This window comes from Malaclemys terrapin, chromosome 4 (assembly GCF_027887155.1).
Source record: "Malaclemys terrapin pileata isolate rMalTer1 chromosome 4, rMalTer1.hap1, whole genome shotgun sequence".
NCBI lineage: Eukaryota > Metazoa > Chordata > Testudines > Emydidae > Malaclemys > Malaclemys terrapin.
In genome coordinates this window covers 131,189,762-131,217,400 of record NC_071508.1, presented here as the reverse complement: position 1 = coordinate 131,217,400, position 27,639 = coordinate 131,189,762, and the positions used below count along the sequence as shown (strand labels likewise).

The 27,639-nt window shown below is 39.5% G+C and overlaps 1 protein-coding gene across 3 annotated transcripts in view; it reads right to left on the bottom strand.

Annotated features, from left to right (window-relative positions):
• PPP2R5C (protein phosphatase 2 regulatory subunit B'gamma) overlaps positions 1-27,639 on the bottom strand; it is a 176,799-nt gene that overhangs the window by 82,217 nt on the left and 66,943 nt on the right. For 2 of the 3 annotated variants that reach the window (XM_054027226.1, XM_054027227.1), the window contains exon 4: positions 885-1,084. In XM_054027226.1, coding sequence (XP_053883201.1) covers positions 885-1,084 — 200 coding nt within the window. Of the gene's footprint in view, positions 1-884; positions 1,085-23,426; positions 23,599-27,639 lie in introns of those variants that run through there. The other variant, XM_054027228.1, reaches the window with a different exon arrangement.

Below are 27,639 nucleotides of genomic sequence, written 5' to 3'. Positions count from 1 at the left end.
GATGCCTGCCTTGGTCAGTGCACAGTATGGATGGTGATCATTGAATGAGTACTTGTGTATATTGTGTATAACTTGTGTTATTCTCATTGCACCATGTCTCATCCATTTCACGCTATTCAAACACTATGAATCTATAGTCACTGTGAAAGCCTAGAATATCTGTTGAGTCAATGTGAAGCGACAGAAGCAGCTAAAAGCATGGTTGAGAGCTCTTTTGTTCATAATGTCACCAAGTTCAGTCATCAATGGGATCTGGTGTCTTTTACTGTTAAATTTTTATGTTCTCAGCTATTTTTGGCTTTTTTACATAAGACGACTATGAATTTCACCTGTGCAACAGCATGGGCTTTCTGCTATTAGTACAGAATTAAGTTTTTCATGAACTTAGTATGTGATTATGTAATTAAAGATTGCTTCATAATGCATACACACCAAGGGACTGAACTGAAGTTGCAAGAAGCCTTAATTCTGGCATTTCTTAATTTCAAGTGTTTGATTTTGCAATCTTTATGTTCTTTTAAATAGTTTGTGTGTGCGCAATATGTAGGTTGCGAACACAAGACTGAAGAAATTAAACTGTTCCAAAGCAAATTTGTTTTGTGAAATTCCAACATGCTTCAACTTCTGCATGACCATTTCCAAGTTAATGAATAACTAGAGGCGGAACCAAGTATTTCCAACAACACTGGCAATATGATTTAGAAATCTGTCAGTTTAAAAAAAAAGACAACTGATTTCAGAGATTTTTTTCCACGAATGCTAAAATATTGAAAGCTTCAAAAAAGATCAGCTAAGCTTTACTAAAAGAAATTAATACAGGCAAAGAATTAACTCTGAACTACAAAAAGAGCTTTCAAAATATTTCCGGTTGTTAAATCACTTACCATATGCACTACTTCAGGGTAAATGGGCTCTGTGATCACATTGCGATTGTGTGTGATGTACTCTACCATTTCACTTAAAGCAGCTCGCTTTACTTCCTTCCACTTTAGGTCACTCAGTGGATCAGAAACGAAGTCAAAAAGAACACAACATTGTCGCAACTTCTGAATAAAAAGCTTTTCTTGCTCAGCAGGAGGAACATCTGCAAAATGAAAATATTTGGTTATGAACATGCCTACAAACTACGTTATTATAAAAGACTTTGTACTCCTCCCACTTTCTCTTTTTTTAAGAGACTTTGTAATAGTGTTGAAGAATACCAGCAAGCATTCTAAATCTTAAACTACCTGCAAAACACAGAGATTATGAAAATTCTTAATATCACTGGAGTCTTGTGCTCCAGTAACATCCTATGATGCAGGAAGCATGTATGGCAATGCCACTGGGGTTTTGCTTGCATTTGTCGTAATTGTTGACTGAGCAGAAAAAAACACCACACATAATTAAATATTTTTACCACACACAAAATTCCAGACCTCATCTTAGTGTAAAAATTATGGTAAGACTAAGAGTCATCTACTCCACAGATTTAACATGCTTGATGCATCTTTAGTTTGTGCACCTGACTAAACTTTTTCTGAATGTCCAAAATAAACTGCAAAACTTCCTAACTATCAGAGTAGTTAAGCAATGGAATCAATTGCTTAGGGAGGTTGTGGAATCTCCCTCATTGGAGATTTTTAAGAACAGGTTAGACAAACACCTGTCAGGGATGCTCTAGAGATGATGCTTAGTCCTGCCTTGAGTGCAAGGGATTGGACTAGAAGATCTCTCGAGGTCCCTTCCAGTCCTACACTTCTATGATTCTATGAAATATTTTACATTTTTGAAGTTTTAAACTCATGAGGTGGTGTTCTTTTAGTTTGAAAGGAATAGATTTTACACTTAACACTCCTACCTCAGGTGTCCCTTTTGTGTGGGAAGTACTACATCCTTAAATATCGATACGTTCATCATATTTAAACAAAAACTGTATTAGTGCTGCATGAATTTTCTAAAGAAAAATTCACCTTATGACGGACATAAGACATTAGAGAAATGGGGTCTGAAGCTGTGTAGCTCAGGATTTTCATTGAGTGGCAGAAAAAACCCCAATTACACAGTTTGAATATTCAGAAGCTCTGCTTTGTATGTGTAGACACACATTACCAATCATTATAGTTTGACAAAATCCTGATCCTTGACTAGGTAATGCAAATAATAATCTCTCAATTCCCAACTCCTGTGATTTACAGCACGTGCCTTGTTACATACTTTAAAATGTGCAGCAATGAAATCAATAATGCTGACACTGAAAGTGACAATATTAAGCATTAGAGTTCACATATAATACATTACATTGATAACTATATAGTCTGCGCTTTTTTTTTTTCCGCCCCAACTGACAGCACCTTCCAATATACTGAACTTCCATCAGTCAAGAAAACTCAAATGCTTTGGGCAGTTTATACTCCTCCATCAGGGTTTGCAGTTCGAAGGCAATGGGATTAGTGTTCCTAAATACATTTGGTGCTTTTGAAAATCCCATCCTAAGGTGCCTAAATATGGGTTTAGGAGCCTAAATTTAGGCTCCGATTTTTGAAAATATTGGCCTGTGAGCACAAAAAACAATACATATTAACTTCATTAGTGTACTGAAAGTCTAAACTTTTCATGGTTAACACTAAAGCTCTTTTTTCCCCCGAAGACACAAAGATTTTATACCCCCAATTTTGAAACAAAAATACAATTTTAGTCCCCTGATGTCACAAACACTTCTGCACATGCTTAATTTTAAGTATTAATAATCTCACTGAAGTCATTGGTACAATTCAAGTGAGTAAAGTTACATACTGCTTATGCACTTGCAGGATCATGGCTTTAACTTTCAATACACATTTCCAGCCCCATCAATAACGGTATTGTAAAATTCAAATAAAACACCCTACAAGTAGCAGCATTTTAAAAGATGGTGTTTATAATTTAGTCCATTCTAGAATTTTAATCTAAAGTTGCAATAGCACAAATTTGCCAATTAGTTTTATAAAGCTTCAACTTGGTTTAAATCAGTAATTTTTCTAAAAAAAGATAAAGTGATTTAAATTGATGATGTAAATTGGTCCATACTTCTCAACACACTCTAGGAATGACACACTAATGATATTGATGGCAAACAGAACAATCTTATGTGAAGCAGTCATCAAGGAAAGATGATGCCTCACTGGTTTAAACTCTATTATACTTTTTTCTATATTTGCCGAGGCTCAGAGTCCCAACTATACAGACATATTTTGAGGATTTCTACATATTACTACGTATTCTCCGTTACCCATTAGTTTGGTCAAACTGATACCTGTTAGGCTGTATTGTATGAACATAAAATTATCCTTTGTATTTCTTTAGATCGGTGATCTCCAAACTTTTTACGTTCTGCCCCCCCTTACCCATAATGTAATCTGTCTGCGCCCCCATCCCAAGACCCGGGACTTCAGCAGGGAGCGGAGCCACAGCTAGGGCTCGCAGCCAGAGCCCTGGCCAGGGCCTCAGCTGGTGGCAGAGCTGAGGCCAGAGCAGAGCTGGGGGGTGGTCTCTGCCCACCCCCTACGGGGGCTGGCCTGGGGCCATCGCCAGAAGCCGAGCCATGGCCGTGGCTGGGAGCCGCACTGGAAGTGGGACCAGGAGCTGGGCCCTGGTTGGTGGCCAAGGCCTGGGCAAGCAGCTGGGAGCAGAGCTGGGGCCGAAAGTGGGAGCCATGGCCAACCACAAAGCCGGGGCCTCTGCTGGGGCCAGAGCCGGAGCAGAGCTGGGGACAAAGCAGGGCTGGGTGGTGCTTCCGCCTCCCCCCGGAGGCTGGCCCAGGACCTGTCCCCCGAATGTTCCTTCCCACCCACCTAAATGGGCACACCCCACAGTTTGGGGACCACTGCTTTAAATTCTATTATTATTTATATTGATATTGCAACTAAGGGACTAAGGCATGGATCTGGGCATCATAGTGCTAGACATTGTAGAACACATAGCAAACAGCCACTGCCCTGAACAATTTGCAATCTAAGTGCAAGACAAGAACAATAGGTGGATACAGAGGTTGTACATGGTTACAGTGAGATAATACGCTTTAGACTTGAAAAAGAATCACTATACAAAACTCATTTAGATGCTAGTATCAAAGAAAGGTACAGCAGGTTAACAGAATAGGATAAGACTGCCTCTGCAAGCACTTCAATAGCTTGCTTTCAAGACTGCTAATTAACTAAATTTCTCCCCTTTTCCCACAGAAGTATTATAAAATGCTAGGACTTTTTATCACAAGCAGTAAGAGTCCCTTTGCTAATATGATCATAGTTTGTTTCAGATTTTGCTACCAATTATACATGTATGTACAACAAATACAAACTTAAGAACCTGAGTATTTGACAGCATTTGCGTAATCTGGTTTGATGTTTAACACGCTAGGATATTCTTCTTGCAAGTGACTGACAAATCCATCCCGGGATAGCAAACAATACTGCTATTTGGAAACAAAGTATAAAATATATTTCAAATACATATTTTGTATTAAATGGCAAGCAATCATAATATCTTTAAACTTTGTATAGAGTAACTCCAAATACTTGTTCCAAAATAACCGTAAGCAACAGCAGCCTTAAACAGGAGCACATCAAAGTAAACAGCATACAATAAGAAGCAAAACTCAATTACAGCTTTCATCAGTGTTGCTAGGAGATCACTGATAGCAAAAAACTCTATAACTAGAAAGAAATGCTAAATGACAGACGCTCATGAACAGACCAGTGCCTTTCTTATGACTACACGCAGGATTCCAGCCTAATGTTCACCAGCACTTTAAACGTGTTTAACTACACATGAAAAAACACAAAAATATCAACCTTTGGTGCAATTTAATTTAATTGACAATCATTGCTTTACCCAAGGAGCTGGTATGATCAATGGACACTACTGGCTAATGTGTTTTGATTTCTGGCGGAACACATGTAAACAAGCACGCAAAGAAGTTACAATTTCCTTAGAATTAGTCTTTAATTCAATAATTGTTTGTATATTCCTGTGATAGAGTGCTGGGCAAGAATGACTGAGCCAGCACTCTGGTTTCTGCAGATTGAATCAAACAATGCAGAATGGAGCTGGTTAAATAGAGCTGTGTCTAATTTGTGGGTGGAGGAGAGCTGGAAGGCTAATTAACCTATTAGACAAAGGCTACAAATAGGCACAGAAAAGAATTAGAGGGAGGAAACAGAGGGAGGAGAGAGATTGCTCTTCCCTGCTTGTTGCAGAAGCAGGGGGTTCCCTAGGACAGTTAAGACAGGGGTTCTCAAACTGGGGGTCGGGACCCTTCAGGGGGCTGTGAGGTCATTACATGGGGGGGTCACGAGCTGTCAACCTCCACCCCAAACCCCGCTTGCCTCCAGCATTTATAATGTGTTTAATTTATTGGGGGGGGGGGGGGGGGGGTGTCACACTCAGAAGCTTGCGATGTGAAAGGAGTCGCCAGTAAAAAAAAGTTTGAGACCTACTGGGTTAAGAGCTGAGCTGTATATAGTATGAAGATGTTGGGAACCCACATTGTAAATAAAACTACACAAGATGTTTGAACACCACAAGGGTCTCTGAGCAGTTTGTAAACAGGAGCAGAGGCAGGAGCCAGAACAGCCCCGTCACAATTCCAAACTAGCAGTATTTTATTGCCTGTATTTAAAGGTTTTGTCTGCACAAACAGTATTTCTTGAAGTTGCACTTTCCCAGTTAAATCTGATATTTCACCACTGAATGCCAGGGCTTACAGAGTCTCTGATTCAGTCCCTAATACTTATGGGTGTTCACAGTATAGAAACCCTTGCAAGGATACTGCATAAAACCATACCATACTACAGGGATCAGCAACCTTTGGCATGCGGCCTGTCAGGGAAATCCGCTGGCAGGCCTGGACGGTTTGTTTACCTGCAACGTCCGCAGGTTCGTCCAATCGCAGCTCCCACTGGCTACAGTGCACCGGGGCCGAACCTGTGGATGCTGCAGGTAAACAAACAGTCCCGGCCCTCCAGGGGATTTCCCTGACAGGCCGCATTACAAAGGTTGCTGATCCCTGCCATTCTACTTAATTAGACCCTGCAAAATTCAGAAGTCTAAATATAGTTTTTGACAATGCAAGTAATTGACAAAGCTATTTAAATTGATTTATAGTACATTGTATCTTAATAGGAAAAAATGAAGTATCGATATTCTAATGAATATTGCTAATAATTCTGGAAGTCATGGACTGAGCTAAACAAAGGATCGAGTTTGACCTCCTCTTTGAGATGGTTTGGATATTTTAGACAGGCCTAGTCCACATAGTGATGAAGCCAGGTTATTTCTCTACACTCCTGGAGACAAAAGTCACTTGTTCCATTTTCCCTTTCTGGCCAGTGTGTTCATTGGTAGTTAACTGTTAGAAAAAGCGGTTAGAAGGCTAAGAAGCTGATGCGAGGAGGCAAGGACTGTGGTGATACCGTGGCTTTAAGAGAATGAATAGACTCTTCAGAGTATGGGGGCTGACAGCTGGAGGAGGCTGTTGGTTTTAAGTGAGACTGACTGATTGACCAGAGTTCAGATGCTCTGTTTGTGTGTTAATTATGTACCTAATAAAGATAGTTAAGTTACCAGCAATGAATTATTAAGACTAGTGGATTACGAATATAAACCACCACATGGCATCAGGAGTGAAGGAAATTACAAAAAGACCTGGAAGAAGTTAAAAAAGAAAAAAGAAAACAGGTAAAAGTTGCTCAAAAGTGAAAAATAAGTTTGAATGAAATCAGATGGATCAATTAAGTGTTCCTACATTTCTGAAAATGTCAAGAAATGCTGCAGAAAACTGGAAAATGTTTAAATAACAATTTGATTAATTTTTGAGGGCATCGGGATCTACTCATAAGGAAGATGAACAAAAGATTATCTTTTTGAATATTGCAGATACTGAAGCAATTTCATTATATAATTCATTTGAGCTTAATGTTAGAGAATGAACCAACTAGGAGTCGCTCTGAAAAAAAATTTTTTTTTGAGGAATTCTGTTTACCAAAAAGAAGTGAAACCTTTGAAAGATTTCAGTTTCACTCAAGAGGCAGAAATTTCTGAATCATTTTTAACAGACCTAAAGATAAGAAGTCAGACACACAATTTCCACAATCTGAATCAATGGAAAGAGATCAAATTGCAGAAGGAATAAAAGATATCAGTGTAAGAAAAAGGCTATTAGAAGAGCCAGATCTAGCTCTGGTAAAAGCAGTGAAATAGGCTTGCCACATATTGAAGTCATACTGGCCAAGGAGGGCTTGGTGGTTGGCCACTCTCAGCTGGAGGCTGGAAGACAAATAAACCTTACATCCAAAGAGATCCAGCCTCCTCAAGTCTTTATTTTTGGGGGTGGCTCTGGGCTGTCCTTGCCTCTCCTTGTGATTAACCGCCTCAACCACAAGGGAATTAGGGGCTGGGTGGGAGTATAAGTACTCATGCCTCTTGGTTGGCACAAAGTACTGGCATTCGGCCCTTTTCGAGGTAGGGGCCAGGGAAGAGGGAGTCTGCCACAGGGCATTAGTGATCTTGGAAACCCCTTCACGAAAGGGTAGAGCCACCCTGGCAGGAGCCAAGGAGCAGAGGACGTCGAAGAGAGAGTCTGAGGGCTCTTCCAATTCCTCTGCCTGAAGCACCAGGTTGAAGGGACCCTCTTCAAAAGTTCCTGGTGCACTTTGGCATCATCCTGAGGAACTGGGTGAGAGGGCCCCCTGATAGCCTCATCTGGCGACGACGGGGATAATGCCAGTGCTGCAGGAACCTCCATGTCCATTGGTGGTTGTCACGGAGTCACCGGGCAATGCTCTGGAACTACTCCATACGAAGCCAGTCAGGACTCTGGGGGAGCATGCACGCTGGCAATTTAGGTAATCCATGCATGTTATGTTGTCATGACTTTCGTGTGCGTACCTCTGATCAGTGAGAGGAAATGAGTGCAGGTGTTTCTCACTGCTCCAAGTTTGAGGAGGTTGATGTTTAGCTCGTCAGTACCAAGTACTCCCATGTCAGTGCCATCTTTCCAGAGATGGCATGGTCCGTATCTCTATCTCAAGATGGCGGTACCGCTGCCTCAGTTCCTGTGCCCATAGAGTATTTAGGTTTTCTCTGACTCTGTACCATAGTGCCCACACGGTTTCTGGGTATGTTTGGTAGCTATCGTTTCTGGGTATCATGTTTGGTAGCTATCGGTACTAAGGTCACCACACATGCCGGGAATCTCCTCTGGCTGGTTAAGGAACTGCACAGAATGGCTGGTGGGTCTCTTTCTACTTAGACTTTCACAGGGAGCCCAAAGACTTTCTTTGCTTCACCTGCCCTGTCTCATGCTGGGGAGAATCAGGCTGTAGAGCCACCTCCATGAGGAGTACTTTTAACTGGAGTTCCCGTTTTTTCGAGCCCTGGTCTACAGCTGCTGGCAGAGAGCACCCTTCTGGGAAATGTGGGTTTCCCTGAGGCAATGAACATGGCTGTCCATTACCAGTATGGCCTCCTTGCATGAGAGGCACCTTTTAAACACAGGGATGGGATGCCAGGCATACCCCTTACTGGGGTGGGGGCAATCCCCAGTAGGGAAAAAAAGAAAAAAAGGGGTAAAAGCCATCTATTACAATTCTTTTTCATTAAAAAAGTAGCCGAACAAGAACAAAACCTCATCATTTAACAAAATGTGAAAAAACCCACAAACTATTAAAGTAACGACTTTAAAAGAGGATCTAAAGTATTCGCAAACGGACTGCTAAATGCTCCATTTCTAGCCAGGGGCGGTTGAGAAAGAACTGAGGGTGGTACGCCTGCACAGTACTAATTAGCCTAGAGGCAGAACAAACATGTGCAGACCAAAAACTGACACTGCCACTGAAAATCTCCAATCAGAAGCATGGGGATGCTTAAACACCTACAGTGAAGTACCCATAGGGACACTACTTGAAGTAGCAGCAAAACTGCAATTGTGGTCAATGCTTACAATTCAATGTGCACACGGTGTCATAGCAAACGGATCAACATACAGATGGCAACGACTGTGTATAATGCTATACAAGCTTAAGAGAAATCTGTCAAAATGCACAGTGCCATCCAGAGTCAAATACACAGTGTCATCTGAGGACCTGATTTGTCTAAAGGAATCAGATATGCTAGTTATTCATTGCTGTGGGTAAAATGTGCGCAGTAAGTTTTTTTCCTCCCTAATGCTTCTCACACCCCACCAGAATACATTCTGTGCCCCCCCAGGTGGGCCACTCCCCCATCTGAGAACCTCTGCTATATAGCTCTTCTGGATGCTGTAAAATAATACAGTATGTCATTTAATTTAACTATAATAAATAATGTAATCATTGAGTAGCATCATTAGGTCATTAGCAGATGACCCAATACTCTTCAAATAAATCTTGTTGCAACTGGTCTTGACTTGGAAAGAGAAGACACTATGGATTAGAAACCAAGGATCCTGTTCTACTAAAGAAAAGCCATTCAGAAATTGCTTCAAAATGCAGTTCTGAATTACATCACATCCAAATGCAATTGTGTTATTTTTAGGTTTAGTGTTTATTTTATGAACAAAAAACAAATTCATAGAAGTCAGTTCAAGTGAAATCACAACTATAGAAAAAATACAGATTTGTTGTTTTGATGTCAGATTTATTTTATAACCAAACATTTCCAACATCCCTCTTTGCTGACAATGAACCAGATTTCCTAAATCTTCTCCCTTCTTTTTTTTTTTTTTTTTTTTGATAAGTAACTTTACTTTTCTCTGAGGATGGCGTGGGGTGTATGCATTTGGGGGGCAGGGGAGGAGAGAGACACACTACACCGGATTTATAAATCTGTAGGAAGTAGCGTGTTCTAAGGAAGGACTTTCAGACAGTAAAGTTAACTCTTGGTTGAGATGTAAACAGAGGTCCTGACTACTTTGTCTCTTAAGATCTCAACCTAACTTAGTTCCTGCAAAATTCTAGCACTCATTTCAAGGGTCTTATCTAATTTATGGTAAAATTGTTAAGAAATGCCAGTGGGCTTTTGGGGCTTTAATTACTTATGAGGGACAGATTTCTCAGCAACTCTTTCCTTCACTTTTTGGTATCAGCCTCATTCTCTTTCCCTAAATGATTAGCTGCCAAGCTGTCTCCTGTATGGTCCATAAGAAATCCACTTCCCAATATGCTGCACCATCCTTCCCATTGTCAGTCTAAGCAACACCTTCCTCTGATCCACATGGCTGTTGAATTTGGGGGACTCTATGGGATATGAAAACAGAAGAGAGAGAATCAAGCAGCTCAGCTACCAGACTGTTGTATTAGTCTTTTGGGGAGGAACAAGAGAAATGCTGTTTTAATCAGGGGTAGGTCAGTTCTCTGCTCAGCAGCCATTGCTGCTAGTGTCAGATGTTAGCAACTATTACTAGCAATTCCCTCGTGAGAAAAAGTCTCACGTCGTTGCATCGAGGAAAAATTTGACTCAGATACAATAAAAAGCCAATTATGCATATTTTTAGAACACTACATTTGCAGAATATCCATTTTCTGTATATTTTAGACATTCATACTTAGACACATAGCTGTGCATTCTGTCAAGAATACAATAAATGCTAAGAATTTTCCATTTAATTCATATAACAATGCTCTGTAGTGATCAGAGAATGATTTATTTATTTTTGCCAATCTTCCTGTAGCAGGGCTTGACTCACTGGTGCAGCGCCTCCTCCTGGCTGTCCTGGGAATTAGCTCTCCAGCATACGGAGCATCACCTCCTGGCCGGTGTCTCGCCTGCTGCTGGCCCCCGTGTCCTTCCTGGACCCCGGTGCCCCTTTACCATGAGGTGCTGCCCCCTGGCAGTGCCCCCACACTCTGGGTCTCCCCTCCCAGGGGAACCCCCAACCCTCTATCCCCACCTTGCCTCAGTGGCTACTGCCAGTCATCATCTAGCCCCTGCTCCCTGGGGTAGACTGCACTCCGTAAACCTCTCATCACTGACGAGGTGGGTTTTGACCTGCTGCCTTTGCCTGCAGCCCAGTACCTCTCGTTAGGCCTTGAACAAGGCCTGCAGCCTGGGGAATTGCCAAGCTGGAGCTCCCCAGCTCCTCTTGTCTTTCCCCAGCACTTCTCCACCTCTGGAACCCTGCTCCTTGGCAGCTAGGTCCTTCTCTCTCCACCGCTAGAGAGAGACGCCTTCAGCTCCTGGCCCCCAACCCTCTTATCAGGGCCAGCTGGGCCCTAATTGAGCTAGCCACAGCTGTGGCTGCTTCCCCAATCAGCCTAGCTTGGCTGCTTTTACTCCTTTTCTCCAGGAGTGGGGAAGCTGCCCCACTACACTCCCCAATACTTTATCATATTCCATTTACCTTAAAAAGACAGGAAAAACTTATACCTGAAATGGGAAGGAAGATATGGCCTTTTGTCTCAGGTAGGAATTCTAATAAGAGGAACAGAGTCCCAAACAAAAGTGTTGCTTAGCTGCCAAAAACAGGTTCCAGTATTGCTAGAGATGCTTTGAACGAAGATAGTGCTACTCATTTACACTGGAAAAAAGGTGGACAGGTCCATCATGTAGCTGATTTAAATCATAACACCCAACTGTTCAACTTTAGAAAAAGTGTATAGCTTGTTTGGCTTTATATTAGCTAGGAATCTAGGTGGTAGCCTACTGTTGTACTTGGAAGATAGGACATGCTTACAAACATTTCCCCCCATCCCCATATACCTTTCCAAATCATAATTTGAAGACACTTTGGTTTACAAAATTTTAAGTTATAAGAAATCTAATAGTAAGGCAACAAGAAACATAGCCTATATGGAATTTTCTATTAGCCGTAAGAGTAAAGTAGTACACCTCTACCCTGATATAATGTGGTCCTCCGGAGCCAAAAAAATCTTACCGTGCTATAGGTGAGACCGCGTTATATTGAACTTACTTTGGCCCCCCTGTGCCTTGTCCTGTGACCCCCATCCCTAATCACCCCCAGGACCCCACCCCCTACCCAAACCCCCTGCTTCCTGTCCCCTGACTGCCCCGCCCCCTATCCACACACTCCCCCGCCCCCTGACAGGCACTCACCGGCAGTGGCGGGAAGTGGAGCAGCCCGGCCCCAGCCCACTCCACTCTGCCAGCTCCCAGCCGCAGCGCTCCGCTTCCCACCGCTGGTGAGTGCGGGGAGGTTGGGGAAAAGACGCTCCCCGTACTCACCTGCAGCAGGAAGCGGAGTGCCGCAACTGGGAGCTGGCAGAGTGGAGCGGGCTGGGGCCAGGCTGCTCCGCTTCCGCCGCTGCCGATGAGTGCGGGGAGGTTGGGGAAAGGACGCCCCCTGTACTCACCTGCGGTGGGAAGCAGAGTGCCGCGGACTCAGCCCGCTCCGCTTTCCTTGCCCTGGCCCCAGCCATGTCGCTGGTGGTGGTGGTGGTGGTGGGGGGGGGGAAGGTCCCGCACTCACCGGCAGCAGCGGAAGCGGAGCAGCCCGGCCCCAGCCTGCTCCACTCCGCTAGCTCCCAGCCGCGGCGCTCCACTTCCCGCCACAGGTGAGTATGGAGGGGCGTCCTTTCCTCAACCTCCCCGCACTCACCGGCGGCGGGAAGCGGAGCGCCGCAGCTGGGAGCTGACGCGCTGATCCGCCAGAGCGCTGCTTTACCGCGTTGTATGTGAACCCGTGTTATATCGGGTCGCATTATATCGGGGTAGAGGTGTAATAGTATTTACCTCTTAAATTAGGATACATAAGAATCTGGCATTGCAAGTCCTATATTTATTAGGGATGAAAACAACATCAAACAGTTCTAACTTTCCATTAGAAGAGAAAGCAGGAAGTTGGAAGCCCTGTAAATAATTCATTGAAAAAAATGGTAATCCAAAATGTTAGATTTCTCTTGGGCACAAGATTCCAGAGTCTAAGATGTCTTGTATAGAAGATTATTTGAAGGGTAAAGTATGAATCAGTACAGTAAACTGCTCCTGTGATAGTTTGGGGGGAAAAATCTAGGGTTCATGCTGGTTAGATTAAATTTCTAAAATACTTTTCAAAGAAAGATAGATTTACTATATCTGAAACAGTAGATAAGACAACATTTCCTTATTATGTTTAAAGGATTTCAAGCTTAGATCTCCTGATCAGTATGGCTGAAGGAGCAGAGGACACTTTTAAAGCATCATCAGCATTATTAAAAACCAAAAGCATCACAGGCATGGAGTATTGTGTCCAGTTTTGGGCCCCACACTACAAGAAGGATGTGGAAAAATTGCAAAGATCCAGCGGAGGGCAACAAAAATTATTAGGGGGCTGGAACACATGACTTATGACGAGAGGCTGAGGAAACTGGGATTGTTTAGTCTGCAGAAGAGAAGAATGAGGGGGGATTTGATAGCTGCTTTCAACTACATGAAAAGGGGTTCCAAAGAGGATGGATCTAGACTGTTCTCAGTGGTAGCAGATGACAGAACAAGGAGTAGTGGTCTCAAGTTGCAGTGGGGGAGGTTTAGGTTGGATATTAGGGAAAACTTTTTCACTAAGAGGGTGGTGAAGCACTGGAATGGGTTACCTAGGGAGGTGGTGGAATCTCCTTCCTTAGAGGTTTTTAAGGTCAGGCTTGACAAAGTCTGATTTAGTTGGGAATTGGTCCTGTTTTGAGCAGGGTATTGGACTAGATGACTTCCTGAGGTCCTTTCCAACCCTGATATTCTATGGTGTTTTGGATGACTTTTAAGAATACATAGTAGATGGCTTGATAGAAAAGTGCAAATTAAAAACCTTCTACCATAAAACTACCCAATGAAAAATGCTTCACTGAAGTAGACATCTGCAACAGCAGCTGTACAGGAGCCTAAAATTAAATTATAAATCAGGTTTTTATCTGGCTTTTATACCAATTTAGGTGTTGGAAATCTTCATTCACTATTTAATATTTAAACACAATGTTTAATGCATAAAACTCAGGTAGTTCCATCAGTAAGGAAAATGGTTTATATCTCCAGTGCCAAAAGAATTGAAGCCTAGCACAAAACTGTTGCTTTTCAACCGTATTGTGGACTTCACAGAGTCAGAAATTCTGATTTAAATTAACAATTTTGTTTCAAACGAAATTTGCAAATTGTACTAAGAGATGTTTCCTGTAGTTTGAACTTTCATAACACTGCACTGATCAAAATGGATACAGATTTGTTTTAATCACTATCCACACATCTAAAGTGTGAGTTATCTAGGTTTCTTCATAATTCATAATGTATGCCTGAACTAATACTTTTTTAACTTTAGGGAGAGAGGGGCATAAGTAAACACTGAATGATCATATAAAAGTTTCTGAAACATTAGCTCTTAAATGTTGTATCTTTAAGACCCCCTCAATGTAGTATTAAACTTTATTTATGTTCAAGGCTTTTAGTACTGTGTGGTAATTAGTATTCAGGACAGAGAATACATTTTTATTTAAAAAATCTTGCAAATAAAAAACTGAAATGGGAATTAAGCAGCTGCCCTAAGAAAACCAAAAAAAACAAACAGTGACCGAAGAGTTAAAATGTGCACATCTCTGGATTTTATCTTGCTACATCACCTTTTCCCCCCTCATCGTGAGGAAGGATTTGCTGCTCTGTATAAAAAAAAAAGTCATAATGATGAAGACTATATGGTTTAAAATACACAGTTTCAACAAGGAGCACTGCATTTAGTAGCCTATGGAGAGAACTAGCTACTTATGCTGCAGATGAAATCAATAAAGAGCTTTGAAGAGGGTCAGAAATGAAAAACATGATCAGAAAACGGATAACACTATAGTCTAATCATAAACAAGACAAATTTCACTACCAACTATTGTGCAAAAATATTTTTCTGACATCAGAATAAATGTCAAAGAATAAACATTCACACTAACAGATTACAGGTTTCATTCAAGGAAATTAAAATAAATAATAAGAGGGGTTTTAATTATATAAATAACAAGAGAATGAGGAAGATGAGGTTGGACCACTCTGCAGCATGGATGGGAAGATTAAAGATCCTCTAGGTATGGCCCTAAACTAAATGAACACTTTGCCTCTGTTTTCAATAAGTATGCTAATATTGAACATGTGCAGGAAGGCAGGATGGTGGATGGAAGTGAGTGCACAAAAAAGAAAATTACCACATCTGAAGTTGAAGAAAAACTTAGGAGTTTAACGTTCTCAATTTAGGGGGACTGGATAATTTCCATCCCAGAATACTGAAAGAACTGGCACATGAGATTGCTAGCCTGGAGGCACAGATTTCCAATAAATCTACACATTTGGGGTGGTACCATCTGATTGAAGAATAGCTAATGTCTTATCTATATTTAAGAAAGGGGGAAAAAAGTGATCCAGACAACTACAAACATATCAATCTGACCTCATTAGCATACAAGACTTTTGAACAAATTTTTAAAGAAGAACAGTTAAATTCATGGAGGTAAACAGAAAAGGGGATGCAGTGCAACATGCGATTACCAAAGGTAGATTATGCCAGACTAATCTGATATCCATCTTTGAGGACATAATTTAAATTTTAGATAAGGGAAATTCAGTAGATCTAATACACTTGGACTTCAAGTAAAGCATCTAACATGGCCCCCCATGGGAAACTGGTAGTTAAATAAGAGAAGATCAGGATCAGTACAAGAATTGTAAGCTGCTTAAGGAACTGGCTGAAGAGGAAAAGGCAACAGGCTGTGCTGAAAGATGAACTATCAGACTGGAGAAAGAAGAACAGGAGTACTTGTGGCACCTTAGAGACTAACAAATTTATTAGAGCATACTCCTGTTCTTCTTTTTGCGGATACAGACTAACACGGCTGTTACTCTGAAACTTATCAGACTGGAGAGAGGTTGCTAGTGGAGTTCATCAAGAATTGATCTTGGGACCAATGTTATTTAATATTTTTATTAATGACCTTCGCACAAAAAGTAGGCACGTGCTAAAGAAGTTTGCTGATGATACAAAGTTGGTAGGCATTTTCAATAGAGAAGAGCACTGGAATATTATATAGAAAGATCGGGATAATCTTGAAGACTGGAATAACAGAAATGGGATGGAAGTGTAATAGTACAAAGTACAAGATCATGCACTTATGGTCTAGTGAGAATTTCTTATAAACGGGGGCTCACTAGTTGGAAGAGATAGAGAAGGAGAGCGACTTGGGTGTGTTGGTCGATCAGAGGATTACTATAAGCCACCAATGTGATTCCAGCTGAGAAAAAGGCAAAGGCAAAGGCAAAGGCAATCCTAGGAAGCATCAGGCAAGGCATTTCTAGTAGAGAGAGGCAGGCATTAATGCTATAGTATAAGGCACTGGAAAGACCTCATCTGGAATACAGTGTACAACTCTGATCACACAAAAAAATTCTTTGCAATATGGTAAGCTAATATGAGTAAGCTAGTAACGTTCAGTGATCATTTCCCTTCAATGCCAAAAAGAAACACTCTATCTCTTGATTTCAGATCAAACTTAAGTAATATTTTCTAGAAAAAAAACATACCTAAAACTCCAAATAGCAATGCTTTAGAAATAATTTGCAATTTCAAAACAGCAGACAATAATTCTGATTTGACTGCATGGAGTCTCAGATTGTGGCAGGAAGTAAAAGTAGGAAAAAGATTCACTTTACACTTCAATGCATGAGAAAAGCAAAAAAACCTACAAGCAGTGTGCAAATTCCTGGATATTGTTCTCTCAGATAACACTTTCTTTAAACCAAAAATTGGCTGCTTTTCTGGATACTTTTTCACAGGTATTTTTTAACCAAGAAGTAGTCCCCCATTCACCATATTAAAAATTCAATTGCTCTATCTTCAACAGTAATACCCAACCATATTCTGTGTTCCTAATTTATATGCATTATTTAACGCCTTCCTTAGACGCATATTTGCAGTGGCTTTAACCGCAGACCAGTGCACTGCAGCCATTAATCTGCTTCATTACATTCTAACTAGGTGGTAGTTTCATGTAAATAAGTAGTAAAGAAATTGGTTAACAGTTAACGCAGAAGACATCACTGCATTAAATGCACTCATAGGCACTGAATATCTGCCTTAATTTAAATATCCTGCCTTGGTACCTGCAGGAAAAAAGAAAGGTCAGTTTATAGTAAGAGCACTATACTTTGAAAATGACCTTCAGAAACATGAACAGACTTTTTTTAAGTGAGGTCAGGGCACCCTTTGGTCTTGCATGCAATTAAGAGATTTGTTTTTCTGCGTGAGAACTAGAACCATACTACTTTTTAAATTTGGCTCTTGATTTTCTGTTATTCTCATTCGATGAAGTGTGAAGAGTGTTTCCTTTATCCATACTCTGTGTCAATTAAGATAGTAGCCTCCAGGTTCTTTAACAAGTTTTGTTAAATAAAAATGTGCCTCTTTTGAAGTGTCAATTTGTTTTAAGAATAAGTACGCTTATTCAGGAATTTTTGAACAATGGTGAAGCTTTCTTTTAAGGAATTAGTTACATATACTAAGATTGAAAGATTAATTGGCTATCATCTAATGCATTTATTGCATAGCATACTTCCTATGTTTGTTCACTGTCAAAGGGACCCAAGAGTGTGATCTTTTAGCATTCTATAGTAACAGCAATATGAAATTATACAAGTAAATGTATTATATATTACATCTAGAAAGCATTTGCTTGCCTTAAGATCCTTCAGTAGTTATGGAGATTGAATAACCTTCCACCTCAAGGTCAGTAGTTCAAAGACAGTCCAAGTTTAGAGACCACCATATGACAAATGTTTGGTGCCGTATCTCAACTGAACTCTTTGTACATACACCTCATACAATGGGGCCCTGATCTTGATTGGGTCCCCTGGGAGCTATCAAAATGCAAACAGTCCAAATGCTCATGGACACATACTTACATCACAAAGACACCATTACATCTGGCATTTTTGTTGGCATTCTGTAGAGATGCCAAGCAATAAGCAGGCATAGAGTATGATCCTCACCTACAAATCATAGTTTAGGGTTGGAAGAGACCTCAGGAGGTCATCTAGTCTAATCCCCTGCTCAAAGCAATGCCAACACCAACTAAATCATCCCAGCCAAGGCTTTGTCAAGCCGGGCCTTAAAAACCTCTAAGGATGGAGATTCCACCACCTCTCTAGGTAACCCATTCCAGTGCTTCACCACCCTCCTAGTGAAATAATGTTTCCTAATATCCAACCTAGACCTCATTCACTGCAACTTGAGACCATTGCTCCTTATTCTGTCATCTGCCACCACTGAGAACAGCCTAGCTCCATCCTCTATGGAACCCCACTTCAGGTAGTTGAAGGCTGCTATCAAATCCCCCCTCACTCTTCTCTTCTGCAGACTAAATAACCCCAGTTCCCTCAGCCTCTACTCGTAAGTCATGTGCCCCAGCCACCTAATCATTTTCGTTGCCCTCTGCTGGACACTCTCCAATTTGTCCACATCCCTTCTGTAGTGGGGGACCAAAACTGGATGCAATACTCCAGGTGTGGCCTCACCAGTGTCGAATAGAGGGGACTTCCAAGTCAGTGGTGAGACATACTGGCAGGTCAATGCAGAAGAGGAAAAATTGGCACTGCTATTGGCTATACTGTGCCTCTTCTGCAGAAAGAGAACTTCCAATATATGTCAATACAGCATCTGTCACAAAACCTAAATTAACTTAAGAGAAAAAATCCTTCACCAAATCTTTCAGAACTTGCTGCTGCTTTTTTTTTTTTTTTTTTTTTTGTGGGGAGTCAAACTTTGAGAACACAAAGTACTTTAGCTGGTTCAATATGGAAATTCCAGCGGGCTGGTGAAGGGCGGGGGGAATCCTACAAGAACAGTCAAATTGAACACACTTCACATATAACTTTCAGGATCTCACAAAACTTCGGCTTGAAATAAATTGTGAAAAGACAATCAATCGTGTGTAGTATGAATTGCAGCCATTAAGAATTCAGGCCAATAATGCAGTGTCTATACTAACTGGTTTGGGGTTTTTGGGGGGAATCTTTCCCACTATTGTTTTTCCACCAGTGCACTTCAGAGCAGATCTAGAAACATGGTGGTAAAAATGACTGTGCCCCCAGTTTATACTAGCACTGTCTCTTGTGTTACCATTTGTGAAGCTACACTAGTCGCAATGCAATTGTGGGAGATTTCTCCAGAAATGCTAGTGCAGAGAAGGATGGATGGATACATCTACAGTGGAAATATTGGTAAGCATTCTTCCTGTATCAGTGGAAGCTGATAGGCTGTTGTCCACACTAAAAAATGGAATCCATATTTCTCCAAAAATGCCTACATTCTGTCTATACTACAGCTATCATTTTCTGCATCTGTGCAGAAAAGTGCTTACAAGCTTTCCTAGTACAGACATGACTTTACTAAAGTGAGACTTCTGTTTGCAGTGGGGAGGGGGAGAGAATGAGAACTCTTCCTAGTTTTCATAACTCTTGTTTAAGCTATTTATAGAAAATATCAGCCGTTAGCATTAGTAGATCTCTTTTCTCCTCTAAGGTGGAAATTTAAAAAAAACGAAGTAAAAAATGGAAGTGCATTTTTATCTTTAAATATTTTCCACAAGCATGTTTAGAAAATACTCCCTATATGAGTTTTATGAAAATATAAATTAATGTGCACAAACACACGCTATACTGTTTTTATTTAAGATAAATACCTATTATCGTAGCTTAAAATATTTACCGGATAATGGTCAAAAGCAACCTGCTAGAGTGTGTCAAACATTTTCTGAAAATAAGTTTTCTGGCAGAAAACAATGATTTGATTAAATCAAAACATTTTATAGGAACATATTGATTCTACCTAACTTTGACAAAATCATCAAAACATTTTTTATAAAGTCAAAGCACTTTTGTATTATTTATGCTATAAAATATAGTATACAGTTTATATTATGCCATTTATATAATGAATTATAATAAAGTCAAAACAAGGCACTTCACTTAAGGCTGTTTTGTGGGAAATTTTGTTCAAAGGGAAATTTCAGAATTTCATTCCAATTTGGGAAAATAAGCAATTTTGGAAGTGTTGAAATTTCCTATAGAACAGAAATTCCAAGTTTCAATCAGCTCTAGCAGATGCCAAAAATAACTCACCAGCAAAATCAAGGGGCATCCTAGCAAAAAGCCCAGCCCTTGCCCCATCTCTTCCCCTCCAAACCTGACAGGGTATACTGGGATTTCAAACAGGGTTCTCCTTTGACTCTGCTTGAGACCCCCCCTCTTATGTTTAGCTAGGAAAAAAACTAAAAAACTGAAGCCACAGAATCCACCACAAAACACGCCCTTTGCTGCAGAATTCTGTACTAGTGTCTATGATTTTACTTTAAAAAAATATTTAAAATATCCTTTACAGACGCAAAGAACACATCCCCATTACAAGCCAAACTTAATCCAGTGCAGTGTCATCTCATCTCTGCAACAGAACATCTTCTAGAACAGTAGCTGTAAGAGAGGCGTGAGCTCCCCAGTTTGTCTCAAAGTATTCACATTTAAATGTTTTCATTAGGCTTCAAAACTGATACTTAGCATTCGTTGCTGATTTCAGTATAAATATGCTGCTCCTGATGCTTTCCTCCATCAATGGCGGAGAAAATCCTGGATATCAGGGCAGTCAGGCAGCTATCATCTGTCAAAGTTGTTGAATTCCACCTGCTCCCCAAAACTTAAGTCCTTCTGTTTCTATCCACAAGGAAAAGAGATGTATCCCACTTCCTAGTGCCAAAGATCTCCTCCTGAGTGCCAAAATCTTATCGGTTCTGACCTGCCAGAGCCTCCTGTAACTTCACTCCACCTTCACCCTCACCCCAAAAAAGCACCAACCTGTACCTTTTGTCAATACAACATTCTGCAACGCATTGAAAATTTAATGTTGAGGAAAAGTGTGACATGAACATGATAATCTATCATTTAGACTATGGAAATACCTACAGGCCTTGAGGCACTGAACTTAATATCATAATAAGTAATCTAATTCAATAAACCTTCCAATTTTGAATTAAGAACATAAGAATGGCCATACAGGGTCAGACCAATGATCCATCTAGCCCAGTATCCTGGCTTCCAACAATGACCAGTGCCAGATGCTTCAGAGGGCATGAACAGAACAATGCAATTATCAAGTGATCCATCCCCTAATGTTCATTCCCAGCTCCTAGTAGTCAAAGTTTTAGGGACACCTAGAGCATGGGGTAGCGTCCCTGACCATGTTGGCTAATATCAGTCGTGAAAATTGACCATTTATTCTTGTTTGTTTCCTATCTTTTAACCAGCTACTGATCCATGAGAGGACCTTCCCTCTTCTCATGACTACTTACTTTGCTTAAGAGCCTTTGACGAAGTCCCAAACCGAAGGCTTTCTGAAAGTCCAAGTATACTATATCAATAGGATTAGTCCTTGTACACATGCTTGTTGAAACCCCCAAAGAATTCTAACAGATTGCTGAGGCATGATCTCCCTTTAAAAAAGCCATGCTGACTCTTCCCCAACATATCATGTTCATCTGATAATTCTGTTCTGTTATAATTTCAATCAATTTGCCTGGTACTGAAGTTAGGCTTACTGGCCTGTCATTGCTAGGATCTCACCTCTGGAGCCTTTTTAAAAAATTCATCTTAAGTTTTGTAAGCTTCAGTGAATCAAAAAATTCAGCACATTTTGTTGGAGAAATTAGGGGAACTTGAGAAAGTATTTTTTTTGGGGTGGGGAGGGTGGGGGGGGGAGAGGGAGAAGGTCTGCTTTCAGTCACTTTGGCTTGTATTCCTTTGATTATGGGCAGAGTCCCTGCTCTCACTCAATGGATAAAACGTCTTGTAGGGCAGTGGTTCTCAACCTTACAGACTACTGTATCCCTTTCAGGAGTCTGATTTGTCTTGAGTATCCCCCAAGTTTCACCTCTCAAAAACTGCTTGCTTACAAAATCAGACATAAAAAAGTGTCACAGCACAGTATTACTGAAAACTTCCTTACGTCTCATTTTTACCATATAATTATAAAATAAATCAATTGGAATATAAAGACTATTTACATTTCAGTGTATAGTATACAGAGCAGTATACACTGTATGAAATTTTAGTTTTTATTGCCTTCGCTAGTGCTTTTTCTGTAACCTGTTGTAAAACTAAGCAAATATCTAGATCAGTTGATGTACCCCCAGAAGTCCTCTGAGTACCCCCCAAGATATGTGTATCCCTGGTTGAGAACCAGTGTTGTAGAGCACTCCCCAATCCACAAGCCAATATTATGGTCTCTTGGAATACATCCAAATCCCTCTTCAAGCAGCTGGGTGATACTAACCTTTTAAAAGGTATCACAAGGAATTATAATTTTGCTCTATTAGGGATCAGATTCTACTGTTTAAATCAGGGATCCAGGCTTTCCAGCAGGAATTCTTTGGCCATTATAGCAAAATGTTTTCAATACAGGAAATCTATGTACAGTATGCATCTGAACAATTTAGCTTATACCACAAACAGCTGAAAAGACTAGTTGATGCAATACAATTTCAATTCTGTTTCTTTGATAAAGGTTGAACGCAGTTGTTCAAGTTGTCCTCACCACATCCAATAAATGTTTTGGACTCAAGAAAAGTGTTATAAAAACAAAGTCAATGAAAGAATGGACATTAAAAAAAAATAAACATTTTAACCTGCTAAGGTATTTTACTGCTTTTAAAAACCAGAAATATAGCAATGCCAGGCATTAGTAATTGCAAGATACACTATGTAATTTTTTCCCTACCTAAACACCATACCTAATTTTGTTTCAGATTTAGAAACTTGGTAAAAAATGTAAACTTACAATACATTCCTATTCTATGAATCCCAGACTATATATTCAACAACTAAAAAATATTTAATATTCAAATTACAAAAGCCAATTTTCACAAAACTTGTTTGTTAAAGTAAAACAACAACAACAAAACCACACACGCTTCTAGGAAGTGATTTTTGAATAAATACTAACTAGATATTTTCATTATAATTCTGGGTGTTTTTCCAGTGGACTTCCTAGTTCAGTTACTATCTGTAGTGATTTTAGAGGCATTCTAGTTTGTTCACACAGAAAAAGCATTGCAGCACTCTGAACACTTACATTATGCTACACAAACTGTGTACCGATAACTTAGCTCTGCCCTGCCCCCAACCCAATACCTTTCTGGGGTAGTGACTTCACATCCTTTGACATCAGCAAAGCTAGAAAGGGGGATGGGAGAGTCACAGTAGAAAGCAGTAAAACCTGCTTTTAACTATACAAGCGATGCTTCTCCGAATTTTTAAATTCTCCAAATAGCATTTAATATAAAACTGATTTCCATATTCCACAATTATACTGAGTCTGCATCAAAACAGAATAGATTCTGCTACAAAGGACTTCCTGCTTTCCTTATCTGAAAATCACAATAGCCATTTATTAGCTAGCCACACACAGTTTCAATTCACTGAAACACACAATAACTCACCTCTAATATGTAAAAGGGCCACGGGCTGAAACGGCCCATTGGAATTGGCTGCATCAACCACCATCCTGCTGCCAGCTTTATTACATGTCAACATCTAGGCTTCAGCAGGAAAGGCAATGTACTCCTTAAGGCAAGAAACCAGCCTCCATTTTAGTTTAAAAAAAAGACAAACTGAAGCTCTCTGCAGCTGGAGGGAACTGGCTAGTTAGTGATGTAAGCAGTCAGGAGAAATCTGATTGGCTAATAGCAGCAACTTAAAATGACACTAAAAAGCTGCAAATCAAAAAAGGTTTCCCTGTGGCTGTCACTGCATTAAGCTTGTACATTTTTATGCTTTCTCTTGTGCCTCCATTCATCAGTAATTTTAAACAGAGAGCCCTTTTCTCAGCACACTCTCATGAGCTAAGCCTGCAGAGTAAACAAACTTATCTTGACAAAGGAGCTAGAACAAATTACTGAAAACTTTCACCCATGATGATTTTACTGTTGGCACTTAGAGCTTTGCGTATAATGTGTACAACATACGGTATACATGTATAAGGTGCTAGGCATGGTACATGTACTTGTGCTGAAAATGCAAAAGTTTAGACATTTTCTCCAAAAACAATTGCCACTGAATCTCAAAATAAAAGTTCTCATTAATACTCATATCATATTAATAGTGGGATTCAATCAGCAGTTGATTTCATTGCATAGTAAGAGCAATATCTTTTTACAATGTTAATTTTCAAATGCCATATATCTCACATTTTTAAGTACACGTACTTTACTGTATTACTGTAATTAAATCTAGCATGAAACATTAAATTTCAATGCTGTACCTCCTAATTATTTATACCAAATAAATCAATACATACCAAATAAATTAATAACTTTAGTAAGTAGTTAGGTAGACACTTTATGGAAAACTTTGTAAAGTTTTCTGTTAAGATAAAATTCTTCTTTTATACCTCATTCCTCCTCCTTATATCCTTATTAAGATGAAAGATAGGCATCTTAAAATTTAATCTAAAATATAACCTGTTGTAAAAACAAGATTTTATAAAAATTCAACATTATTTCACTTTTGAAAATTCCAATAACCATGTTTGTTTAAAAATACTGAAATCCAAACATTGCACTACTGAAAACCATACTGTGTATAAACAAGTGAAACTCAAAATTGACTGTCCAAGCTAAGAAAAAAAATTATAGTAACAAGTAGAATGAATTTTTAAGCTTTTCACTTTTATTAAAATCATAGAAACAGAACTGGAAGGGACCTCAATAGGTCGTCTAACCTAGTGCCTTGCACTGAGTCAGAATTTAGTACATCTACCATCCCTGGCAGGTGTTTGTCTAACCTGTTCTTAAAAACCTCCAATGACAGGGATTACACAACCTCCCTAGGTAATATGTTCCAGTGCTTAAGAACACTTACAGTTAGGAAGTTTTTCCCAACGTCTAACCTAGATCTCCCCTGCTGTAATTTAAGCCCATTAAAATGTATTGTTAGCGATATACAGTAGGTAAACATTTATTTACAACATAAGAATTAACTTGACCCCTTAAAAGCAAATATTTGAAAGATCATTTCTCCTTATTGCTTCTTACTCCTCCCACACATAGGGATGGCATTCAGAAAACTAAATGCATTATGCTGCTTATATTTGCCCCTAAAAATGCTCTCTAATATAATGTAAATATTTAAGGTCTAGCAGCACCAGCCTAAACTATCAACATACGTCTAGAAAAGGGGTATGTCAGAGAGGAGAAAAAAAGACTATTTTTTATGTAACAGGTGGTGATTGGAACTCAAGTTCCCTATTCTTCCAAATTAATTGAAACCCTAGAAAACATTTTAAAGATATTTTCCTTGTTTCTCAGAATTCATGAAAGCAATTTGTGCATATTTTAGTTAAAATGACTTTTTACTCCCAACAAAACAAACACCATACCAAAGGGCTGAGCCTGTAACAAAATTAGATTTAAAAACAAAAATAGAAATTAAAATGACAGCTCTGCCTAATGACTGGACTATAATCACCTGACAACTGATGTACTCTCTCTATACAGTACTGTCAGTGAACTCTAAGTTGTAAACTCTTTGGGGAAGGGCTGTTCTAGGTCCTGTACAACACCACGCATGCTGTCTGTACTCAAAACAAAATACCACAACCACCAGGTCTTGGTGGAACAAAGGAGGAGAAATTTTGTGACAAATTAGTTTCCTTATTTTCACAAGTTTTTTTTTGACAGCAGAATTCTGTAAATAAGTCCTGCTTTTTCATTTATACAAAGTGAAATTTAGTTGTTTTGTAATATGCTAAGACATATCACTAAAGCCAATTTTAACTTTCAAGCAATGCAGTTTCATTGGTTCCGACTAAGGCTGTCAATTAATCACAGTTAACTCAAGCGATTAACTCAACACAAATTAACGCGATTAAAAAATTAATCGTGATTAATCACAGTTTTAATCGCACTGTTAAACAATAATAGAATACCAATTTAAATTTATTATAAATATTTTGGATGTTTTTCTACATTTGCAAATATATTATTTCAGTTACAAAGTGTACAGTGCTCACTTTAAAAAGAATCAAAAATAATATATAGTGCAAATATTATTAAAAGAAACAGTATTTTTCAATTTACCTCATACAAACTGTATGTAATCTCTTTATCATGAAAGTGCAACTTACAAATGAAGAATTTTTTTTTAAAACATAACTGCACTGAAAACCTAAACAATGTAAAACTTCTGATCCTTTAAGTCCACTTAGTCCTACTTCTTGTTCAGCCAATCACTAAGCCAACAAGTTTATTTACATTTACGGAAGATAACGTTGCCCATTTACAATGTCACCTGAAAGTAAGAACATGGTTTGACTTGTAGGTTACACTATTTTTTTTACAGTGCAAATATTTGTAATCAAAAATAATAGTATGAAGTGAGCATTGTACACTTTGTATTCTGTTATAACTGAAAATGTAGAAAAACATCCAAAATATTTACAATAAATTTAAATTGGCATTCTATTATTATTTTAACAGTGTGATTAAAAAGGAGATTAATCGCCACTATTTTTTTTAATCTCACAATTAATGGCAATTTTTTAAAAATAATTTGACAGCCCTAGTTCCGACACCTCTCCTCAATGTACTCACTTTCTTTAGCTTCCCTCCACCCCCACCCTATGCATACTACATCAATGTAAGAGAATTCACATTTTCTCTCTTTGTTCAGGCATACCAGCCTCAGTACTCTTTACAAAGATTAATAGGCAAAAGCTCTGCTAGTGCATCAGCATGGAAGTTAAGTAGTGCGCCAGGGGCACAATAAAGCAGTCAAGTGAGGACCAGAGCTGCAGTTACAAAAAGGTTGCACATTTAATATGGGGCAATCTTGTATTTGCAATCACAGCCATGCTAGTATTGCCTGACTTGGGGCATCAAAAGTTTTGGAACATCCAACAGCCAAAGAGGAGCGTTTACAGTTAGGTCGTGTCGTAAGCAGGTGAAACAGCAATCGATATGAAAGCTACATGTGGTATCTCATCACTTTGCATTAGGGCTCCACAAGACCAACGGCTAAGCCCGATTAAAGCCATCACTAGCGAGCTGGTTAAAATAATCATGAATCATATTTACACTCACTTTGATCTTTAGAGAACATACTTCGAGTGACATGTGGAATCTAGATTTTTTGACTGACTATCTCTGTCAAACAAATTCTAGTGTTTTATAACAGCCTCACTGAAAAACAGGAAAACACCAGTGCCTGTGTAGCTTCAACTCATGGTTTGAGCCACACAAAAAAATCATTTGCAACCAAATGACAAAATATCTTTACTGAAGCTAAGTTAGTTTAAACAACTTCATTTGGAAAGAAAATAAAGACGTAGTAATTCTCTTCAAGACCTTAATTTTGGAAGGGGAAAAATATTAGGGTTGGTTTAAAAGGAGGAAAGATATGGGACTGAGGAGAGAAAGGATATTCTAAAGAGCAATTTATAAAATAAAAGCCAGAAATAAGAAATGTAGAAAATACTGGGAGAGGTAGAAGACATATACCATCAAAAATCAATAACTAATTAAATAAAAGTCAATGTGTGGGAAGACAATAATCCCCTAGGTTGATAAAATAACACTTGAAAGAAATAGGAGTACCTTGGCCTAAAAAAAGGAGGAAAAGCACGGAGGAGGAGGAGGAGTCGTCCTCAACAATTGA